A 21,448-nucleotide genomic window follows, 5' to 3' on the forward strand; every position below is an offset into this window, starting at 1 on the left:
CTAAAAATTACTAAAAATTAGAAGGTCAGTACAATATCTAATGTGATAAATAATTTATAACGTATTATATACATTATACAATTTTTTTTAATATAATGTGATATAAATATACGGTTATAATCAAGCCACAATAAGTCAGTTACAGTTATGTCATCAGTAGCTGCCATTATTTAGATGAAGGAAAATTCGACCCTTCTCCAAAAGAAACTGAAGCTCATCCAGTTCCAACCTCCCTGCATGGGCAGGGACACTTCCCACCATCCAAGATGCTCCAAGCCCCATCCAACCTGGCCTTGGACACTTCCAGGGATGGGGCAGCCACAGCTTCCCTGAGCAACCTGTGCCAGGGTCTCACTACCCTCAAATTAAAGAATTTCTTCCTAATGTCCAACCTCAATCTCCCCTCTTCAAGTTTGAAACCATTTCCCTTTGTCCTTTCACTACACCCCCATGTCCAAAGCCCTCCCCCAGCTTTCCTGTAGCCCCTTCAGATACTGGAAGGTTGCTCTAAGGTCTCCTCAGAGCCTCCTCTTCCCCAGGCTGAACAACCCCAACCCCTCAGCCTGGCTTCCCAGGGAGCTGCTCCAGAGCCCTCTGAGCATTTCTGTGGCTTTTCTCTGGACACATTCCAGGAGCTCCATGGATTTCTTGTTCTGGGGACTCCAGAATTGGACACAGAGCTCCAGGTGGGGTCTCACAAGAGCAGAGGTGGAGAATCCCCTCCCCTGAGTCTCTGTCTGTGCTTTTCTGGATGCAGCCCAGGACCAGGTTGGTTTCTGGCAGCCACTGATGGCTCACGTTGAGCTCCTGGTCCAGCACCCACCAGTTGTCTGTGACTTGGGCTTCTTGGCTCAGATGGAAGAGAAGCTCAGAAATGCTGCTTTGACATAAACCATCCCTTTGAGTTACCTGGCAGCAATTAAGGACTGACCAACATGTTATACTATCATATAAAGGTATCCCAGCACTTTGGTATAGAAAAAAAAATGATCGTTTTGTGCTGATAGGCATTACAAAATAAAGGAAGTCATCTTCTAAATTTAAACAGGATTATTTTTTTATAAAAAGTGGATGTGAACCCTTAAATTTAGCTGCTGCTGAAAATGCTTTCCCAATTTAATTTTCAATGCCTGTTTTCTTCATGAAAAATTGAATTAGTCTGCAACTATTTTAAATCCTCCCCTCTTTAATTGCCTTTTTATTTTCAAAGTAATCATCTACTCGGGGGTTTCTAGTATACAGATTGTACTGAAATTCATGTACTTAATGACTTTTATTGAAAGTCACTAAATAAATAAAGGCTCAGTACTCAGCTTATGTAAGCTTTTCCACTAGGCTTGGTAATAAGGAGTAGCATGAAGAGAATTAAGAGCCATGTATAATGTAGCAAGTTTGTGTCACTGATTATTTATAAATACACTTGTGCACGTCTCTCCCCATGCTTGCAGAAGGAGATAGCAGTCACTAACATGGAAACAGCATAATTTTGCAGGCACATGTCCAGCAGAAATGGTCTTCCATCCTTTTATTTTTTTTAAATATTATTTTTCAAGAAAAAAAAAGGTACTTTATAACTGAATTTCTTGTATTTGCCATCCAAACTCTTGCCATCATCATTTTTTTTAAAAATTAAGGGAGTACTTATCTCTGTGGAGAAAATGTGTGAAGTCTGAGTGTCCTCTAAGAAATTCCACTACTAAGTCAAGCAAAAAGGACATCTAATCCTAACTAGGGATATTCCAGAGTTGTAAAAGGCTTCCTACCTTTAGAGACCTCTTCCACTAAAAGATTTTTGTTACTCCTGCTGGTGATAAAAGCTGCTATAGATTTCTTTGACCTCATGGCTAATGACCTACCAGCAAGCAAACATGGTTCAGGAGAAGGGTTTGCTTCTTTTTCTTCAGTCTGGGGAAGTCTGCAGAAAGTAAATGATTAATGAAACATTTTGTCCAATTTCAGATGCATATTTAATTGCTCCAGGTTACAATAATACTCTGCATTTAACATATTTCTCCTTATGGCATGCAAAATTTACAGCATGCTTGAAACAGTCTCCTGGAAGAAGCTTTTACAGAGAAATAAAAGAATCTATCCTTCATTTTTCCAGATGATAAAGTACTTACCTTCTGATGTGTCACTTTTGATAGGAGAACCCTGTAACTTAGGTCTCATAAAAATACTCTTAATGCTTTTTTGCAATATTTATTATGTATTTTATATATGGAATATAATTAAGATGTATTAATTTTCATTACCTGTCTTTTAACAATATAATAATAGTGCAGTGATGTTAATATGAGACTTTTATACTGAATAATTTTATTTCTAAGAATTTAGGTATTTTAGAATAACCTAATCTTGCAAAAATTCATTGAAAAACAACAACAAAAAAAAACAAAAAAGAAAAAAGCTACAAAAATAAAGTAAGGCAATGCTTTTATTTATTAACTTCCTAACTTGGATGTAGGTGGCTCTGCTTACTGAGTCCTGTATAGCTGTAACATAATAGTTCTTTAATGAGAAAACAGGTAGGATCTCTGCCAAACTTGGAATGAGCCAAGAGCAATTATAGTTACATCCACCTTCTGTGTTCCTACTTGGAAACAAAATGAAAATCTACACTGAGAGGAACTAAAATTTTGTTACACTTTGTGGAGAGAATATGTCCAATATATAAAATATACTGAGTTTGAGAGAAGCAACAAGGATCTCCACCAGACCTGTACAATTTTCATTGTCTAAAGCCAAGCCTTTGGCACACTTGTGCTGTTCCCTTAGAAGCTTTGGAAGAGGAAACTGGAGATGAAAAAAAAAATAGGCATTTTTCCTCCCTTTTCCTTTTTTCTCCTTCCAGAAGCCAAAGAAGATCCAGGTTACCTTCTGGTATACCAGAATGTAATAACCAAATGTTGAAATAATACATGAAGCCCTTGTGCAAATACCATGGCCATTCCTTATTTATTCTCAATAGCTAGAAATAGGGCTGATCTTTGTAGTAGAGTTTAACCTCTAGAGCACATCGCCTGGCTCACTGATTTTTGGAGTTACCCTTTGCAGCTGGGCCTCTAATAAGCTCAGGCTCTGGCATTCTCAAATAGGTACTGAGAATTTTTACATAATTTTTTATTAACTTATTTATAAACCTTTTCTGGCCTAGAACATGAAGCTAAAAGGGTAAGATATGAGGCTGACAGTTATTTACACTATTCCCACTCATAAAGTGTGACAATGACATCTCCTGTGAAAATGCCAAGGATTTCTGCATCTTCTCTCTTGGATTTTCATTTTCCCATACATGCAAAGGTGCCCACAAATAAAACTGTTACCTAAGGATAGAAACTATTCATGGCTGAAGATATTCCTCACTGGAGTGTGCTGCTTATCAGTTATTTGATTTATGGGATGAGCTAACAGAAGGATTTTATTTCAGGCTCAAGAAGCTTTGAAAAAAAGAGTGCTTTGAAAAAAAAAAGTAGTGAAAAAGCTACAGCTAGGGAACTCACAATGAAAAATAGCAAATGTTGTTGTCCTAAGGAAAATATCCAGTAAAAATTAAGCTTTCTTATGTATTTTTGTACTTGTGACAATATATGGGCAATAATGCTGTAGAGTATTGAGCCAGGGAGCTGCTACTCTTGGTAGGTCAGCACTGACTTGCAACTACATGAAGCAATGAATGAAAAGCAATTCTTGTGCTTCTGTTTCTTTCAGACTTAGCCACACTGAATCAATTGCACATTGCCAAAGGCTAAAGTCTCATTAATTGGGTAAAATATAAGAAAAGCAATGAGGAAAGATGGGTCGTGGTAAAATGACAAGAAATGTTACTGTGCTTTAGAGTTTTATTGCAGATTTCATGTTTTCAGCTGGTGATCAAAATAGATTTATTTCTTCCAGAGAAGTTACTGGCTGGGTGCAAGGTGCAAGGTGAGGTGGCAATGAAACAACAACCAGACAATTGTGCATCTCCTCCCAGCCAGCAGGAGAGGAGGTTGGAATCACAATGATTTTCTAGGCTTTGGGATTCAAAGGTTTGTGGTTTCTGCCTTCTCTGAACACCCATGTTTCTGCCACGTGTGAGGCAAGACTCAGATTTCTGACACTCCCATAAATGAGCTGTTAAGAAAACCACTTGCAACAGGAGTTTGAGCATTGGCAATTGTGAGGCTGAGAGTTACCCAACTCTAGGTCCAATTTGTTGTGAATTCTGCACCTCCAATGGGGCAAACACCCCAGAAGCCAACTTTGAATCCAGCCCTGCTTGCTGAAGGGAAAAATTTGAGCATTTTTTGAAATTTGAACATTTTGAACATATCTCTTTAGCTGGCAGATACTGTAAATTATGCTTGTGAAAAAGGGCTTCGTTTATTTCTTCCCCTGCCACCATTCAGAAGTACATATGTCTGTCTGCTAGGGAAAAAAAAAAATGAAAATTTTGTTTCTCCAGTGTAATTTTTCCTTGCTACCTTTTAAAAATTTCTTTCTAAGGTCCTTTCTCTTATCCTCCACTGCATTTAGTTGTGCATGTAAAAAGAGTTCAGTTGCTGAATGAAGCGTTGGGTTCTCTGGGATCTGTTATTCAATTCCTTTGTGTAATTGAGTCCAATTCCTTGGCTCAGCTTCCAGGATGGCACTGCCTTGTGAGCCTGAGCTTTCTGCCTGGCAGTTTTTTTGAGGATTTTATCTGTCAAGTGAAGTCGTATTCATGAAGAGAAGCAATTTCTGAAGTACTGCTTCCATGAAGAGGCATGAAATTGGACGTTGGAAAAAGCTATTATAGGTGTCTTTTATGATTCCAAAATGATTTAATTACGTTTTTCCACATAAGTGAGAACTGAACACAGTAAATAGAGATGCTAGCTTTTACTTCTTCCTCCAACATCAGGAGAAGAAAAAAAAAATAGTTTTTTTTCCTTTCTGGGGTGTTCTAAAACTCCAAAACCCTTCCCACCTCCAGTGCACCATTATATCTACAGCTCTGTGAGGCCACAGAACAAAGGCAGAGCCTTAGGTTGTCTTTTATCTCTCCAAAGTGCCATTCCACGAGTAGGACCAAGACATCTTGGTGTTCCATGTAAAGGGAATGTGACATTACAACTGCCAGGCTGAGTCTGCTGGAGGCACAAAGGAGATTAGCAGCTGAAGTGAGGTTTTATCAGTTGCTGCTATGTGAGTTTGGGAGAGGGATCCTGCTTTCTGGTGTTTTCCCTTGGATCTAAATCATCCTTGGAGCAGTGCAAGTGCTGCTCTTTAGATGGAGCAGTTCAGAGCTACCCCAGAGGTCTTTCTGAGATGTGGAGGTGATGGTGGTTTGGGTTCACAAAGGTTACTGGTGTGGATGGGCACCTCTAATTTCAGAGCAATTAAAACACCAGTTAAAAACCCTCAGAGCAATATTCTGCTGTTTTATAAACTCTGATTAGTATAAAAAGGCAGCAGATGTGAATTTGGCAACAATGGTGTCAATCATGAGTCTTCATTGATAAGATGTTAGAAGGTTTTAGGATTTTCATTCTATTCCATGGCTTCTCAGTAAATAATATTTAAAACATAAGGAAATTCTCATCAGAACTGCTTTCTGACTATAAGAAGCCTTAACAGGTAGTATGACTTTGGTACTATACAAAAGTATAACTTTTTGTATGTTATAACAAAGGAGATTTTTCTTAGTTCCTGTGTTAAATGATGCTGTACAACAAATTCATATGAACTTCGTGTTCCTTAATGTAGTTGGACTTCAACAATTGTTTTTAAGAGAGATCTGTATGAGGAAATCAGATTTTTAGTCACCTACAAGAGGCATTTTAGGCAAGCCATTAAACAGTGTTGATGCCATATTGTGAGCTGGCTTTCCATTAAATAGAGGAGGAAAACATAAAACTAGAGGAAAATTCACACTTCTTCCACTTAGAAGTCCTTGTTAGAGGAGTGTCAATCACTGGTGAACTTACAGTAATTATGTAGTGGGTGCCTGGTACAATAGAACCCTGTGGGGCTTCCATTATTAATTAATTCCAGGGCACTGTGAGAGTCACTCAGTAGTTTTTAGTTGGAGGTTGCTGATTTACAAACCTACTTAAAAGTATTACTTCTGAGATGATTTCTTAAAATGCATTCCGTAGATGTTTGAACTTCCTGACGTGTGAGGGATCTGTGAGTGTTCAAATATATTTTTACAAACAAAACAAAGCCAAAAGGACAAAGCATTATTGAGAAATGAATGCTGAAAAGATAGAGCTGGGGTATGTTGGAGCACATTAAAAAGTATCATCAGCAGAATGTGAAATAAGGCTGAGTGTATAAATATGAGAGGGAACAAGGTCATGGAAATACTCGATAGTCAAAGTAAGTGGTATTTGAGAAGCTGAAGTGGAAGATACTATTTCATCAGACAGAAAGCTTATGAATTATCTCTTCTAAAATGTATAACTTTACTTTTTTCAGACAGAAGTTTCTGTAATTTAATTAGGTTGGCCTCCCCCCAAAGCACATGAGGAGCACTTAGCCCATTATGATGCCCAAACCTTCCAGTGCTTTCGGTTTTAAAAAATAACCAATGCAAGGGCTGAGTGTGCCATATTAGTCCTGGCAGGGTGCTAATTCTCCTCCACAACTTCTTGCTGCTTTTTATATCCAAAAATTAAAGGTACAGAGTGTTACAACAGCCTATGTACAATAGCACAGAACAGCCTGATGTGGGAGTTTACATTTGAGTGTCGATTATGAAATTTAAATCCCTTTATTCCATCACTGGGTATCTATAGCATGCATATCAAATTCCCTACTCTGACTTTGCTTTTTGTCAAATTAAGATACGAGAGCTGACTCTATTTATTGCCTAAGTAGATAGCTGACTAGTGCAAAAGGCTCAAAAGAGCCATGCTGTATGCTTTGCCTGAAGAAATGGAGATTTACTGTGCAAGGATGAGCATCCTCCTGTGCCTTGACAGCTCTGTGCAGCTGTCACTGCTGGAAGCAACTTAGAAGAGACATGGAAGGAGAAGACAGCAGCTTCCAAATGTTCAAGGGAGCAAACACTGCCCAATCTGCCTTCCCTTCTTGCCTGAAGAAGGGAGAGGAAGAGAAAACTCTACCCCAGCCCTCCATCTTGACTTTATTCTCTTCCCATTGCCACCCTCCCTCTGCAGATGGTATTTAATTGTGCCCCTTGTTGTGTGTTTCAGGCTGCTGCAGGGTGAAATGCTGGTAGGAGGTCTTAGCACCAAAGGGAGAGTCTGTAGGAACCACAGATTCCATGAGGCTGGGGGGGACCTCTGGAGGCCATCTAACTGATGAGCTTTCTGCTGAAAGCAAGTTCAGGTTTCCCACAACCATGCCCATGTTGAGCTTTGAATATCAGCAAGGATGGAGGCTCCAGATCTTTTCTGAACTCCCCTTGAAAAGCTGCCTAAAATTCATCACCTCCTTTTTCTCTCCAAACATTCCTCAGGCACTGAGGTGCAGTTGGTTTCTAAGGCTGAGAAATCCGTGAGCGTTTTATATACTTAGGTCCAGACTACTAAGGAGCCCAGGTCTGTCATTAACTGCCCATTCTTCTCTATAGTTTATCCATTTAGCCAGTCTTTGTCAAACATTCACAAACTTAATCAGTGTTTTCACTTCTGGATGGTTAGTGAACATTTTCAGGCTTCCTATCTCATTAGACACACTTAATTTAATGTTGATTCTCTGTAACTCAGTGGACCTGCATCAGTAAGTGTGTAATACTGTGAGAACACCTAAAACTGTGAAATGATTTGTTTAAATTTCAACAAGCCTGTGTGCTCTTCTGCCATGAAGGTTATCTGTTCTTTTGAATCTGGATCCTGCATCCAGATTAATAACCAGATTAATGACTCTCTTCTCTTTAGCCATGAAATCATTAAACCCTCTTTAAATTCTCAGCTTCTCTTTGGCTTATGCTTTTGCTTGTGTGTGGCAGCTGAGGTATAACTAAAACAGCAAAAGGTCAAAATAATGAGACATTTGCACTAGTGAAACTAATATTTTACTACATGCCTGCTACCTCCTGAGCTCATCTGTTCAAGTGTTTTGTGATGCTATGTCTGAAGAACACCACATAAAACAAATTGTTTTGAAGCTCAGCCAAATATTGTAGGTCAAGATTTAGGCAGGAAGACATTTCAATAGTACAACCTTGAAAAATAAATTTATCCATGAACATGGTAGGGAGATACTGTTAGCAAATATTTTGGAGATGGGTATACTCACATCTGGAAAGGAGTGTTGACTGGGGTGTAGGTTTGGAAGATTTCATTTGCTTATTTAACCTTTATTCTTCCTGCAACATTGCATCTTCCAGCTGAATTTATTAGGTTGCAGGAAGAAAAAAAGAGCAAAACAAAAGAAAAGCCAGCAGGAAAGAAAAAATGTATTTAAAAAAAAAACTTGTTAATCACATCCAACCAGAACTTACTCAGCAAAACGTGTCCATTTTCACTGAAAAATAATCACATTTAAACACTTCTGGTTTTGAGCAAGCTGCCAAGTACATTATACAAGATATGTAATTTTCCTGTAATCATAAAGTAGACAAATATATGTTAATATCTACTTAAAATAATTCATTAAGTTGTTCAACTGATTGCCAGCACATAGTCTGTGGTGTGTAGAAAGATCTGGGAAAGGGCTGAGTTACAGTAGTCATAATTTGTGGTGTCCCATCTATGTGCCAACTTTTTCAGAAGTCTGAATATTTCAAGACCCTTCATATTTCAAGAAAAACTTTCTGCATCACTTGGTGTCATGGACCAAGATTTCCCAGTGTGGTGACTCTTACTGGTGGAGTCGGGCTCTATCAGTATAGATAAAACAACAACTTTTTCTTATAAATTGTAACTAATGTGACAAAAACTGGTGCTCAGCATTTCCATGACAGTGTTGTCCTTATAAAACTTGATTAGAAGGTGGGACCAAGGACTACCCAGGGGGGCCATAGGGATATTCACACCTCATACCCATCCAGCATTCCCCAGTAGGATGGACCAGTCACTATGTCTTATGCAAGGTGTTGTCTTGTTGATACTCACAGGAAAAAGGGAGGGGGGTTGCTCAGAGGATGCTCATAAGAGTGTGGTCCTGTTGCCTGATGATAGTAATGGCAAAGGATGAAAATACAGTAATTTGTTACTAGGCTTCATCCAATAACTATTTTATTGAAGAAAAATCAGTTCTCAAGCATCATTTCTCTGCTTATGTCCTGGATATGTTACTGTAACACCCTGGCCTTAGGGAAAGATTTTACACTCTGGGGTTTAAGCAAATGGGAGTTATCTACCAGCAGTTCAGACGCATCTCTGTGAAGGAAAAGGATTGCAGTTATACCCAGGGCTTACAAAGTGCTTTAACTTGCTACAGGCAGTTCAGGATGCAGGTTTTGCAGGTGTTGTTCTGGGTTATTGTTACCCTTTCAGACATCCTGCACTGCCCAATGGGTCTCTGGGGCTAAGGCAGCTGGAGGCTTTCCTGCAGATTCCACATGAGAATGTTTGGGATTGAAGTCTTGAAGTTTATGAATCTGATCTTTGATTTCCATCCCTTTTTTTTTTTTTTTTTTTTTTTTTTTTTTTTTTTTTTTTTTTTGTTATGGGCTAAATTGTGTGAAACAGATAATTCCATTTTAGGAGGTTTTCTTTTTTTTTATGGTACGATAGTCAAAACTAATAAAATGACCAACAAAATGTAAGATAAAAACATGCTGTATTATTTCAGCCCAGCAATTGAATTCCATCAATCAAGCTACCCTTTTTTGTCAGAGAAGGAAACCATGGAGCTTTATATTGCACATAAAACATCAATAATAACAAACAAAGAACTTCGGGTAGATTACATTAAAGAGTCTAATCTGTAAAAGAATTGTACTTCAAAAGCTCAGAAAATGAACTAGAAAAGGCTTGCAGCATATGTGTGATAAGAATAGTCTAGACATCAGGGTGTGAATATTGAATCACAAAATACCAAATGAATAACATGGTGATAAGATCAAGTAAATTCATGAAAGACCAAACTGCCAACAAGAATACAAATATTTAAGAGAAATAAGAATATGCATGGAGTACAATTAGAAGGCTAGTTCAGTAAGAAGCTCCCCACGTTTTCCTTAGGGAATGTTCCAAAGACAAGGAAAAAGATTAATCTTAGTACCTTAATGAAAAATTATGTTTTACCATGAGATCGTGTATTGCTCGAGGAATATAGTAGTGGAAGGAACTCCGTGGATCATGACCCGAGTTTCTGATATTTTAGGGGCATTTCCATATGCTGTATTTAATTAATCTGTCACGATCCATGTCAAAAGCATTTATTTATTTTCTGTCCCTGCTGTTCCCATTCAAAGAGGAGTTCCAGAACCTGATTACGGTAATAGCTAAGAACCTTCTCATGTTCAGCCAGAATTTATTAATGGGCAATTTATACCCATTTGTACTTCTGCCAATAGCCCTTTAGCTTAAATTGTCTCCTTCCCCACTGTTGATCATCTGACATATTCATAGATGGCAGCTATAATTCCTCTTCATTTTCATCTCCTGGCACTAATCAACAGCACAACTTCCAGTCACCCCTCAGACTGCAGCTCTCAGTTCTCCTTTTATTCCTTGAGGCCGTTCGCTGACCCTGCTCAGATCTGAGTTTATCTGCCAGATGTGGCACCCACCACAAAACAGCTGCATCACAGAAGAAAAGACTCATGAGCAACCTGGGCCTTGATTTCAACACTTTCTCTATGGGAAATACTTATCCCAGTGCTCTCAGGGACGTTTCCCCCTTTTTCCAAAGCACCTTTGCTCTGGTAGCTGATAGTTGTTCTCTGATGGACTCTTTGACAAGAATTCTGTGTTGCTTTAAATTGCTAAATCCTGAACTGGCAGCAAAATTTCTGCTGTTATTCCCTAAGCATCTTATATTGCACTGTGAAACTTCATCTGATTTCTTTTACTTACTTCAGCCCTGTATCATTGAGGATTATCAATGTCACCTGATAGGTAAATTTTAACTTTCAGATTACTGTGAAGCAATCTATGCTCTCCAGCATATATTGTCATTACAAAAAGAGCAGTAGAGGATTTATGTGTATTACAGATATGTTACAAAACATAACAGGGAACCCACTGTAGCCAAAAGGCCTTATTATCATCCAGGTGCCTCAGAAATAATGGCATCCATATGCACTTTGCTGGGTGGGAGTCTGCTCCTCTCTCATCCTCCCAGGAAAGGCAAAGAAAAGAGAGTTACCTTTGTAAATACACTCGACAATCCCCAAAGCCTAAAAAGTTTCCAGCATTAAGAAACTGCAAGCTGAACTGCTTGTCTTGCTGATGAGAACAGGTAAAACATGGAAGCTTTGAGAGCCTGGTGTGAACCTATTGTCAGCTTCATGTCAGCTCAGGAGGAACTGACAGAAAAGGGAGTCAGATCAATTGGTTAATCCTTTCATTAAAAAGCCATTCAGGAGATGAGAGTTCCTTATATCATTCATCTCGGATGAACTCTGATGAGCAGTGTATTTCTTTGAACACAGAAGAAAGAAATGAAGCCAGGATTTTATTACTATGAAGTCCTGTGGGTACAGTTTGTCCTGGAGCCTTACAGCTCCTCCAAGCCCTTGTCAAAGGGATATCACTTTAGGGGAGATGAGATCAGCAGTGTCTTTGGTTGACTGCTGTCCTATGGGACTGGATACCAGTGAGTTACAGGGATATGAAAGTCAGGAAGCATGAGATTGACATGGGTGTCTTTGAGGAAACAGGGGTGCTTTTATGGCAGAGCTGGAGCACAACTTTAGGGAGGCTCATTCTTGTGGATGTAGGGAAGAAATAAATGCTGCCCTTCATGTCTCCTGTGGAAGAAAGAAAACACTGAACAAAATGACCTGTATCAGAGCTGGATGAATTGTCAGGGCTCCCTGAGCTTGGAGAAAATAGATCATCCTAAAGGCACTCACAACTACTTCTGCAGCCCTGTATTTCTACAAATCTCATGGCTTGCTCTGCAGCTCCGTGTTTAGAATTGTGGGTCTCCTTGTGGGTTATAAAGCTCTCTCCTGTTGCTTTCCCTCAGTGCAGCAGAAATACCATATTTTGACAAATTCAGAGGTTTCTGCAGCTGTAATAAAATAGGAAAGCTCAGTGAAGCTCGTTCTTCACTGCCTGTGTGCTTTGTAAACCAATTCAGGTTGAGAAAGAGAAAGCAGAGTGGGCGCAGGGTTTTACTGTGACCTGAACACAAGGTAGAAGTACAAGAAGTGAGGGTCTCTGAACCTCATAAAATCCACCCTGTATTTTATGTCTTTAGATTTCCTATCTGGAGCAATAAAAATATCAATGTGCACTGCTTCTGTTTTTTTCTTTTCCTACTCTTCTCTTCCCAAGAAGCCAGTTAAAAATCTAACCAAATCATATGTGTATGCAGTATTTCCAAGCATGTCCTTCAATACTTCAAACAGTTGCAGAGGCAAGTCCACTTTCTTCCAAAGGTAGTCAGGATCAGTTGCTTAAATTAAAAGAAATAAAGCAGCTAGTGCAATAGAAAACACATTTCCTATCTTATTATTTATTTTTCTATTTGTCTATTTCTAAAGTGCATCTCATAATGCATTAAATAACATCCTGTAACTCTGGAGAAGCCCTGCACTGGTCAGGCAGTTGGTCCAGATGATCATTGTTGGTCCCTTCCAACTGGACTATTCTGCTCTGGAGGTTTAGATTTGTCATTGGGGAAAAAATCTTCACCCACATGGTTGTCAAGCTGCCCATGGCAGTTTTGGAGTCACCATCCCTAGAGGGATTTAAAAGCCCTGTAGATGTGGTGCTGAGGGTCATGGTTTAGTGCTGGACCTGGCAGTGCTGGGTTCATGTTTTGACTTCATGATCTGTTCTCTTCTATTCTAATTTGTTAATGAACAAAATTTTACATCAACGTTGTTGGGTTTCGGAGGTTTTTTTTTTTTTTTTTTTTTTTTGTTTGGATTTTTTTTTTTTGTTTTTTTTTTTTGTTTGTTTGTTTGTTTTTTTTGTTTTTTTTTTTTTTTTACTTTTTCACTTGTGGATTCCCCTGGCTGATTTAATAGATCAGCATCAGAATAAAAATGTTGCAGGGCAAGAAGGTGTCACTCACCCAGGCAATGAGGAATCTCCTCACTGGGGCACTGAATGGAGGGAAGTTACTGTTGTAACCTGATGGATCATACAGCAGGAGGGGATATGTTAGTTTGCAGTCAGAAACAGACTGTCAGCATTACTTCTTAAATTAATTTGTGGGAAAGTGTGGTGTGTTTGAAGAATTCCTGTCTGTCTGCCTGGCCAGCCACCTCCCTCCAGGGAAACTGGTAAAAGTAGTTTTTGGTGTATATCTCGAGGCAAGTAATAGGTTACTTCTTTCCCCAGCCAGATAAAAGGAGAGATGGAATTTTGCTTTTCTCCCTGGTTCAGTTTTTACTGTCTCAAACCATTACTGATGGTGAACACTGAAACTTATTTTCGAAAACAAATTTGAAATTTTTCATTAATTGGCCAATACTCACAACAAAGTTCACATGAGGACCTGAGCAGAAAAAGGAATTATTTGTAGACTACCTCCACAGAGAAGCTCTTTCTAAAAGTGTTGCAGATGCAGTGAGGACACCAACAGAGTTGTGAGAGACAGCGTGAAAAATAAACAAGTTTGGGAAGAATGAAGGATGAGATGTGTGGCAAGAAGTAGTTTTGGCATAAGTGGTCTATCCACAGCACTTCAGTTACACTAAACTGCAAGGAAAATGCAATTGTTTTGTTGTTAAAATGCTTGCAGTGATTTAAAATCAATGAAATACAGCAGATTTTAGAAGTAATATGAACAGATAGACTTTTTTTATTATTTTTTCCATAATGAATCTCATGTGCCAGGTTTTTTTGTGCCATTCTCCAGCAGCCTTTTACCAGCTGTGGGCAGGTCCCATTATTCTGGTTGAAGCTGCTGGCTGTCTGCTTCCATTATGGAAAGAGGGCAGAGAAGCCAAGTCCTGTTTGTGAGTCTAACAGTTATTATCCTGTAAAGCTCCTGGCTGTATAGCACCAGACAAATATTTGAGGAAGAAAATAATAGGTTGCAAAGAGTGGTTGATCCGTGTTTGCTTAGAAAATGAAATGTATAGGTCGATTTTGTTCAGATAAAGATATAAAAGAAACAGAAACCATCCAATCAGCCTCTGCTCCAGCTCCACGCCTCATCCCCTCTTAGGGGAATTCTGAGTGGGACTTTTTCTTGGAAAGGTGTAATAGACTTAAGGACTGAACTAGGGATAGGAAACCACAAAACAAGCTATGGTCCCCAGAAGGCATTATCTTCCTATTCTCAAGGGTGCAAAAGGTAAAAAAATAACTTACACCCACTTGAAAAATGGGCAGATTTAGACAGGGAATGTTTTATCAGCCTCTAATCACACTGTAGCCTATATGGAGTACAGAATTCTGGGCAGTCCCCTGTGGTAACTCTGTGAAACCTCCTTATTTTTAGAATAGTTATATTATAGTAAGTAGTAAGTTTGGGTGCCAGCTACATTTACTTTTCTCCCAAAATTTCAGCTTCATTTTAAGACCAGCAGACATTCCAGAATTGAAGCCCCAGGGCTCAGATGCTGATGCAGACACTTCTTCATATTCATTTTTATTCTACTGCCAAGAGGAACTTAATGAATAATGATCAGACAGATTAAAGCTGCCCACATGTTAAAATACAGATCTCTCCTTTTTTTATCAGGACATAGCCAGTTACTTTCAGCAAGCCCTGTAACAGAACCTTGTCTGTCCGTTTTCAGGTTGTTTTCTGATGCATTTGCATATAGGTTTGAAAAATATTTTCAGATCAACTCTTCAAGTGTTTTTTATCCTCTATCCTTATTTTCCTGGAGGAAAAAAAAAAAAGTTGTTGCTGAGTAAAATACTATTTTTTTGAGCAGCAAAATTCTTGCTTCATGTCATTCGTGTACAGCTGAGAAGTATTTGAGGGTTTTTTTTCAGGTTTTTTTGTGCTGTTTCATGCTGGAAATCATTGCAATATATTCTGACAATATTTCATCTGGTTGTTAGCATCATGCCTTGTGCTGATGGTATGTGTTTAAGCAACAGATCCTAAGAAGGACTTCAGTAGTAATAATACATATAATGTCCCTTGCTTATCCAGTATTTCATGTCTGATGTAAATGTATTTCCAAATGATTTTGTATTTCCAAATATATTTCCATTGATTGCTGTGAAGGTTGTATGTGTATGGGTAAATCAAAACAAGCTTTAAAAAGATAGAAAATCAATTGATATGACAAATAGGAAAGACAAGGATGTTGAAACCTTTCTCGTAACCATGGCTGGTTTTTATAACTATAATCTAACTCTTTGAGCTTTGGTGTTTTGTTTTGGTTTTTTTCCCAAATCATTGCTTTGACTAAAAACGACTGTGCAAAAAATGCATTTCTAAGCAGAGCAACAGCACACCTTGATAAAAAGCTTGTGAGCAACTTTTGATAGAAATAAAATGCTGATTTCTATTTATTAACTTGCTGAAATGCAATTTTGAAAGCAAACAGTTTGCAATAGATTAGATGTCATATTTCCAGAACCAGCTAAATGGGGGTGGTGTTACCTGAGCCATGCACTTAGGATAAAACTTTCTCAAGTTCTCAATTTAGAAATAATAAAAATATCTGGTAACATTTTCCTCTATTTAATTTTCTTTACAGAATTGCTGCCCAAATGCCAGCAGATGAACTGCCAATACAAATGTGCCATTACCAGGAATGGCACCAGGTGTTACTGTGCTGATGGGTATGAAACCAGCAGTGATGGAAGAAGCTGCACAGGTAAAAAAGAAGCCTATACACTGCTGGTTCCCTGATGGCTGCCAGGAGCAGGGGGCTTGTAGGGTCAGGCAAAAGGACCCCTCCAAAAATGAGACCCAGGCCCTCCCTGCTTACTCCTTGCTGCTCCCAGTGACACCAGTGCCCCAGCAGGAACCATTTATCCGATACTGGAAGCAAAGCATCATCAGCAGAGCAACCCACGTGGGGAGGGTTTGCTGCTGCTCAGACAAGCTCACAGCTCATTTGTAGGAGCTGCTCTGCAGATCTCACTGCCAGGAGGCCCTGGAAAACTTGGAGTGTTTTGCTTCATGTCGCTCAAGTCACACTTAGATTACAATCTGATAAATGAGCACTCCCAGAGCATACAGTTTATCTAGGAATGTTATTTTGGTGTAATTAATTGTAGAATGAGATTGGTGTTGTTTTGGGTTTTTTTTTCTGTTTTTGACATATGTGGCCTCTTAATTCTCTATCCAGGCATTTGTTTCTTGTTTAATTTTTTCTCTTTTTAAATAAGCATATTAGAGGTCTGCTGCCTTGTATACAGGCTCACTACGAATCACTTCTCTCTCCAAGTAATGGTGCTAAGCCAGATTCCACATAGATGTAATTTATTATAAGTTCTTTTGCTCTATGGTTGTCATGTTTTGTGATTGAAAATATATCAGAGGAAATAATCTCAGCAGCATTTTTTTTAAGATGTCAATTTATTGCTTAAACCCTCAACCACTGTTAAATAGCATATCTTGATTTTATGGCATTATGCCTGCATACCCTAGTTGAGAAAATTGTTCTTTATATTTATTAGAGAAATGTATAGTTTTTGATGTAGTGGATGATGGTTTAATGTAGAAACCGTGACAGTTCATTTAAGGGGCTAGAAGATATTTCCAGGATAAATAGTTTGAGGAGGATAATCAATTATATTCTCTCATGAAATGTTGCTTCATTCATCAAACATGATAACCAGTGGTCTCTAGTACTAGCAAGAACTCAAATGGCTCCCTAGTATGACATAGACATTGGATACTGCTTGAAATAATGAAGGTTTTTTTTTTTCTTTCAAAATTAATAGCTATTAAACTTGAGAACTCCTAGCCTTCTGTTTGGTAATTGGAGTGATTTCAACAGCCAACATCCATGATAATGTCAGAGCTTGAGATGGAAACCATAAAGCATCATACCTAATGGCTTTAATACTTAAACTTTTCTCTTAGAATTCTGCATTTTTGTTGAATTTCTTTTTTTCTCCTGATCTTTAAACAAGATCTCATTAATATCCTGTTAGATTTGAATGAATGTGATACCTATGGGAGCTGCAGCCAGCTGTGTATAAATAAAGATGGATCATACACGTGCAGCTGTGTGGAGGGTTATGTGCTTCAGCCTGATAACAAATCCTGCAATGCCAAAAATGGTAAGTTTTAACATGTTTTTACCTTAATGTAAATACTGTGTGATTTCATCCTATCTAGAGGTTACATATGAAAGAGAGACAAACACAAAAGATGGACTTTACTTCACCACAGAGCCACTCCACAACACTAGAAAAACTTTTCAGGTATTATGACAATGCTCCAAGGGAAATATTAGAAGTTATTATCTGGTTATTATTAGTTAAAGTGAAAGACTCAATTTAACCAAGATGAGAACAATTCCCCTTTTCCCTGTTCATAAATAAACCAAAGATTCTCCTCAAATAAAATAGGCTGTTTACTCTGGGAAGACAACAGAGATAGGGAGAATGCAGAGGAAATGTTCATGAAGTAATTGTACCCATAGGATAAAAGAAGCCCTGAGATTATTCTGTTTTTCCAATATCCCAAGAGGTGAATTTTGTGATACAAATACTCACATTAGGCTTTTTGTTCCTTAGTACATGTTTTCATTTGTAATCATAAATTGGGTATTTAAGGAAATTAGTGAATTGTGTTTAATGAAGCTGGTTTGTACACACTATTTTCTTACTCAGCAAATTGAATTAATTTTATATGAAAAAAATCCCCAGAAGTTCTTGAAGCAATTGCTCAATATCCACAGTGATTCAACACCCCAGTATAAAGCTGTGTTTGTTATATGTATTTTTGAGTCTTCCTTTTTGTGGTTTTTTTTGCTATCAGAAAATGGGTACTACTGGTGGTTTTTTAGTTCCTCATGGAAATAACATTTCTCAATATGTTCTGACTAGAGCACCTGTAAGAGTTACAGAGCTTCTTATTGCTTGTAACAAGTTTTGTATTGATCCACAGAACATAGCTGAGCAATTTTTAAAAATCCACAGCACAAGTATTGTGAGATAAGAAAGTCTATACAAAGTAAAAATATTTTAATATTCTTCTTCCTCCACTATATGAAAATCAATAATGCAATTCCAGAAAAACCTCATGGTGCCAGTACTGGGCTTGAGGCAAACTTCTGAGTTTCCTTTCTTAGATCCAGCAGGCTGTGTAAGAACTGAGTGTTGAAGTGAGCTGTCAGTGTTGTGGTGGTCTTGATGAAATGAATCAAATTAGCAGAGAACTATTCCTCTGTCTCTCTTCATTATGTTTGTTTTATGGTAGTTTTCATCTTTTCTGTTATGTTCAAGAGGGAAACCCTGCAGAACAGCACAGATCAAGATGATGCTGCTGCAAATAAAGGAGTGTTGCACATTACACTGGTTTTGTGTTTAAACCCAACTTTTCCTTGAGTTTATGCTAGACTAAATTATCAATACAAGGAACCCCTGGGCCAAACACTTCACATGGCTCAGAGGTAAAAATATTCCTGACACAGTAATATAGAAATTCACATCACAGGGCTCTGCTCATGCTGCAGTACCTTGTTAGAGTTTATGTTGCTTCTCTGGGCCTGGCTTTGGAAAATACTGGAATTTCCATGTATACCCTTACTCTTACATTCATATCTTCACTCGTCATACAAACTGCTTTTCCCAAGTTTCTGACATGTAGGATGAGGTTTGATTAGGGACAAAAGTGACACGTGGCCCTGCACAAACTGGCTGGTGAAAAGGATCTAAAATGTGTAATGGATCACAAGGCAAAAATGAATCCCTATCATCACAATAATGTGCAGGGGAGAGGTGCTGTTCTGGGATGTATAAGTAGAATTATTGCTTCCATGACATATGAAGTAATCCTGCTACTTGCTCTACACTCAGCTGGGATATGAGGGGCATCACACAAGGCAGCTGTGGATCAGTAGAACTCAACCCAGGAAAAAAAAATAGTGTCTAAAGGGGACAAAAAGAGCACTTAGAAAAATCATTATTTTTTTTTTTTACTTAAAAAAACAAAATAATGTAAAGATGGAAAGAGAAAGCTGTCTGCTCTCTCCGTATTTTACAAAAGTAGTTGTCAAACTGATAAATAAAATGAGCTGAGGAATGTTCTGTTCTGTGTGTAAAAGCTACAAAAGATAAGAAGCAGCAGCAGAGGTGAGAGGTTAGGTTAGGCATTATGTTAAAACTTTCAATGTTAATAACAGCAAATCTGCTAAGAATAGGAATTGCCATCCACGTTGAGATCCTGGGTATGGCACAAAAGGCACCATGAAGCTATCAGCCCATCCAGTGCCTCTCTAAATGGATGCTCCTGAGTATCTGGGGGTAGAGAAGTGGAGGAGGGGACCCAGGTATGGAAGGTGCTGAGCAGGTGAGATGTGGAGCCCATCCCTCCCAAGCATCTTCCTGCATGTAGCATGGGACAATTAGCAAAGAAGTTCACAGGAGCTACTTTTGAACCACCCTTCAGTCAGCCTCATGCTTGGCTGTCAAAGTGCTTAAGGTTTATCCCTCATTAAATTCTTCATTTTCTTCCTCATCTGATTTAAATAACTTTGTAGCCAGAAACTTGGAGCTGCGTGGTACCTTTGGGAAGGATGTTAAAAAAGGCATCAACACAGCTGGGGGCACACCATGGGGTTTTTTCCCAGACTTTTTAACCACACTTGCTTTTAGGAATAAAGCAGCAGTTAATGACTTCCTCCGAGGTGAAAATGGAACAAAACACAGCTTTGCTGAACAGAGGTTTTGTATGTCTTTATTTATCAACTTTATATCCCCATACTGCAAGGTCTGCATCTGATGGAAAGAATGCTTAAAAAAATGACTGAATTGGGAACTTTAGCTGAGGGAAAAACCCTCCTCTTCTTTCTGGAAGTTCCTGGAATGTTTTATATCTGCATAGGCTATATAGAGAGAAGTGTCATGTGATAAGAAATGTGCCATACAGAAAAAAAAACAGGATAAACTGATAAAGGTTAAAGCAAAAAGCTTTTTCTGATACTTAACAAAACATTCATTGTTTTTAAAATGTGTTCACAGCACAGTTTTCTTGTAAAGTCTCACAGAACTAAGTTTCGAGGGTTTAGAAAATCAGCGGCCCATTTGTGGGGTATGTTGTGGATAAATACTGAAAATTAATTAAAAAAAAAATTGTACTGCATTTCCTTCTGCAAAAAGTTTCTCAGACTTTTATGCAATACACATACTGCTCAGAGCAAAGTACTTATAATTTACAACAAGATTTTTTAAGCTGCCTGTAAACACTGAATGCTGGTTTGGTTTTTTAGTTTTGGGGGTTTTTTTGTTTTTTTTTTTTTATCCTTCTCATATGACTGTATATGAAAAAAAAAATATTTTGGCAGTTCTGAAGCTTTTCTTCCAGGTGAGAAGCAGGACTGCTGGCAGACCAAACCCTCTTACTTTCTGATTTGTTGTGACATCACTTATTGATCTGTATTTTAGACAAGAGCAGGGAGGGAGGAAATTCAAGTCTTTCATCTTCTCCTCTATTTTAAACATAATTCAAAGGAAGATGCTTTCATTTTATTCAAGAGGGATGAATCATAAAACTTTCCTGGATTAGAGAGTTATTCACTTCTTATCTTTCCTATAAAAGGAAGAAGGAAGAAAAAAGAAGAAAAAAAAATAAAAGAGAGAAATCTTGAGAAAAAATAGTGCACATGAAGTCCAGTTATTTAAAAAGCTGCTGTCAGGTGTCTGTAACTCATCCTAAATCTGTCCACTAAACTTTTAAGCTTTGTAGATATTTTTCCTGACACACAGACAAGCAGATTTTGTGAGGGAGAAGACTTGTTTTGAAAATAATTTTTGGTTTTGCTCTGCACTGTGCTTACTACACTATAGCATCAACTAACATGCCTTAAATATTTTTTGTATGAACTTTTGCTATTTTTGTATAGTTTTATCATTAAAATGAGGTTATTCTTTTATGCAGAATAAGTATTTATGTAATCAGCCTTTACCTGAGCAGCACTGCAATGAGCAGGTTACCTTCCCCATTGTGCAAAATTGTGGTTAATCCATTCAGTCCATTGAATTATTTCATATATGGGCTGCTTGAAAAATATAATTTCAAGATCAGTAATCTAGTTTCTGGAGAAGTTCTGCCAAACTGCAGGTGTATTTTTCATGCTTCATAGTACCTGTGGAACAGAACCTCTTAGCAGTGCCATGAGTCCTTGCAATCCCTTTGTCTGCAGCCAGGTTTGATTTCAGCTTTGCTCAGGAGGTTTGACACTAATTCAGAATTCCCTTATGTCTTAGACATTAATACTAAAATACAACCTTTCTCC

At 38.2% G+C, this 21,448-nt stretch overlaps 1 protein-coding gene across 1 annotated transcript in view; it reads left to right on the forward strand.

Moving 5' to 3' along the window:
• LRP1B (LDL receptor related protein 1B) overlaps positions 1–21,448 on the forward strand; it is a 637,314-nt gene that overhangs the window by 334,177 nt on the left and 281,689 nt on the right. The window contains exons 5-6 of the mRNA XM_030454074.1: positions 15,731–15,850; positions 17,139–17,267. Of these exons, the coding sequence (XP_030309934.1) occupies positions 15,731–15,850; positions 17,139–17,267 (249 nt within the window). The remainder of the gene's footprint in view (positions 1–15,730; positions 15,851–17,138; positions 17,268–21,448) is intronic.

The sequence above is a fragment of the Calypte anna genome, chromosome 7, assembly GCF_003957555.1.
Source record: "Calypte anna isolate BGI_N300 chromosome 7, bCalAnn1_v1.p, whole genome shotgun sequence".
Classification (NCBI taxonomy): Eukaryota; Metazoa; Chordata; class Aves; order Apodiformes; family Trochilidae; genus Calypte; species Calypte anna.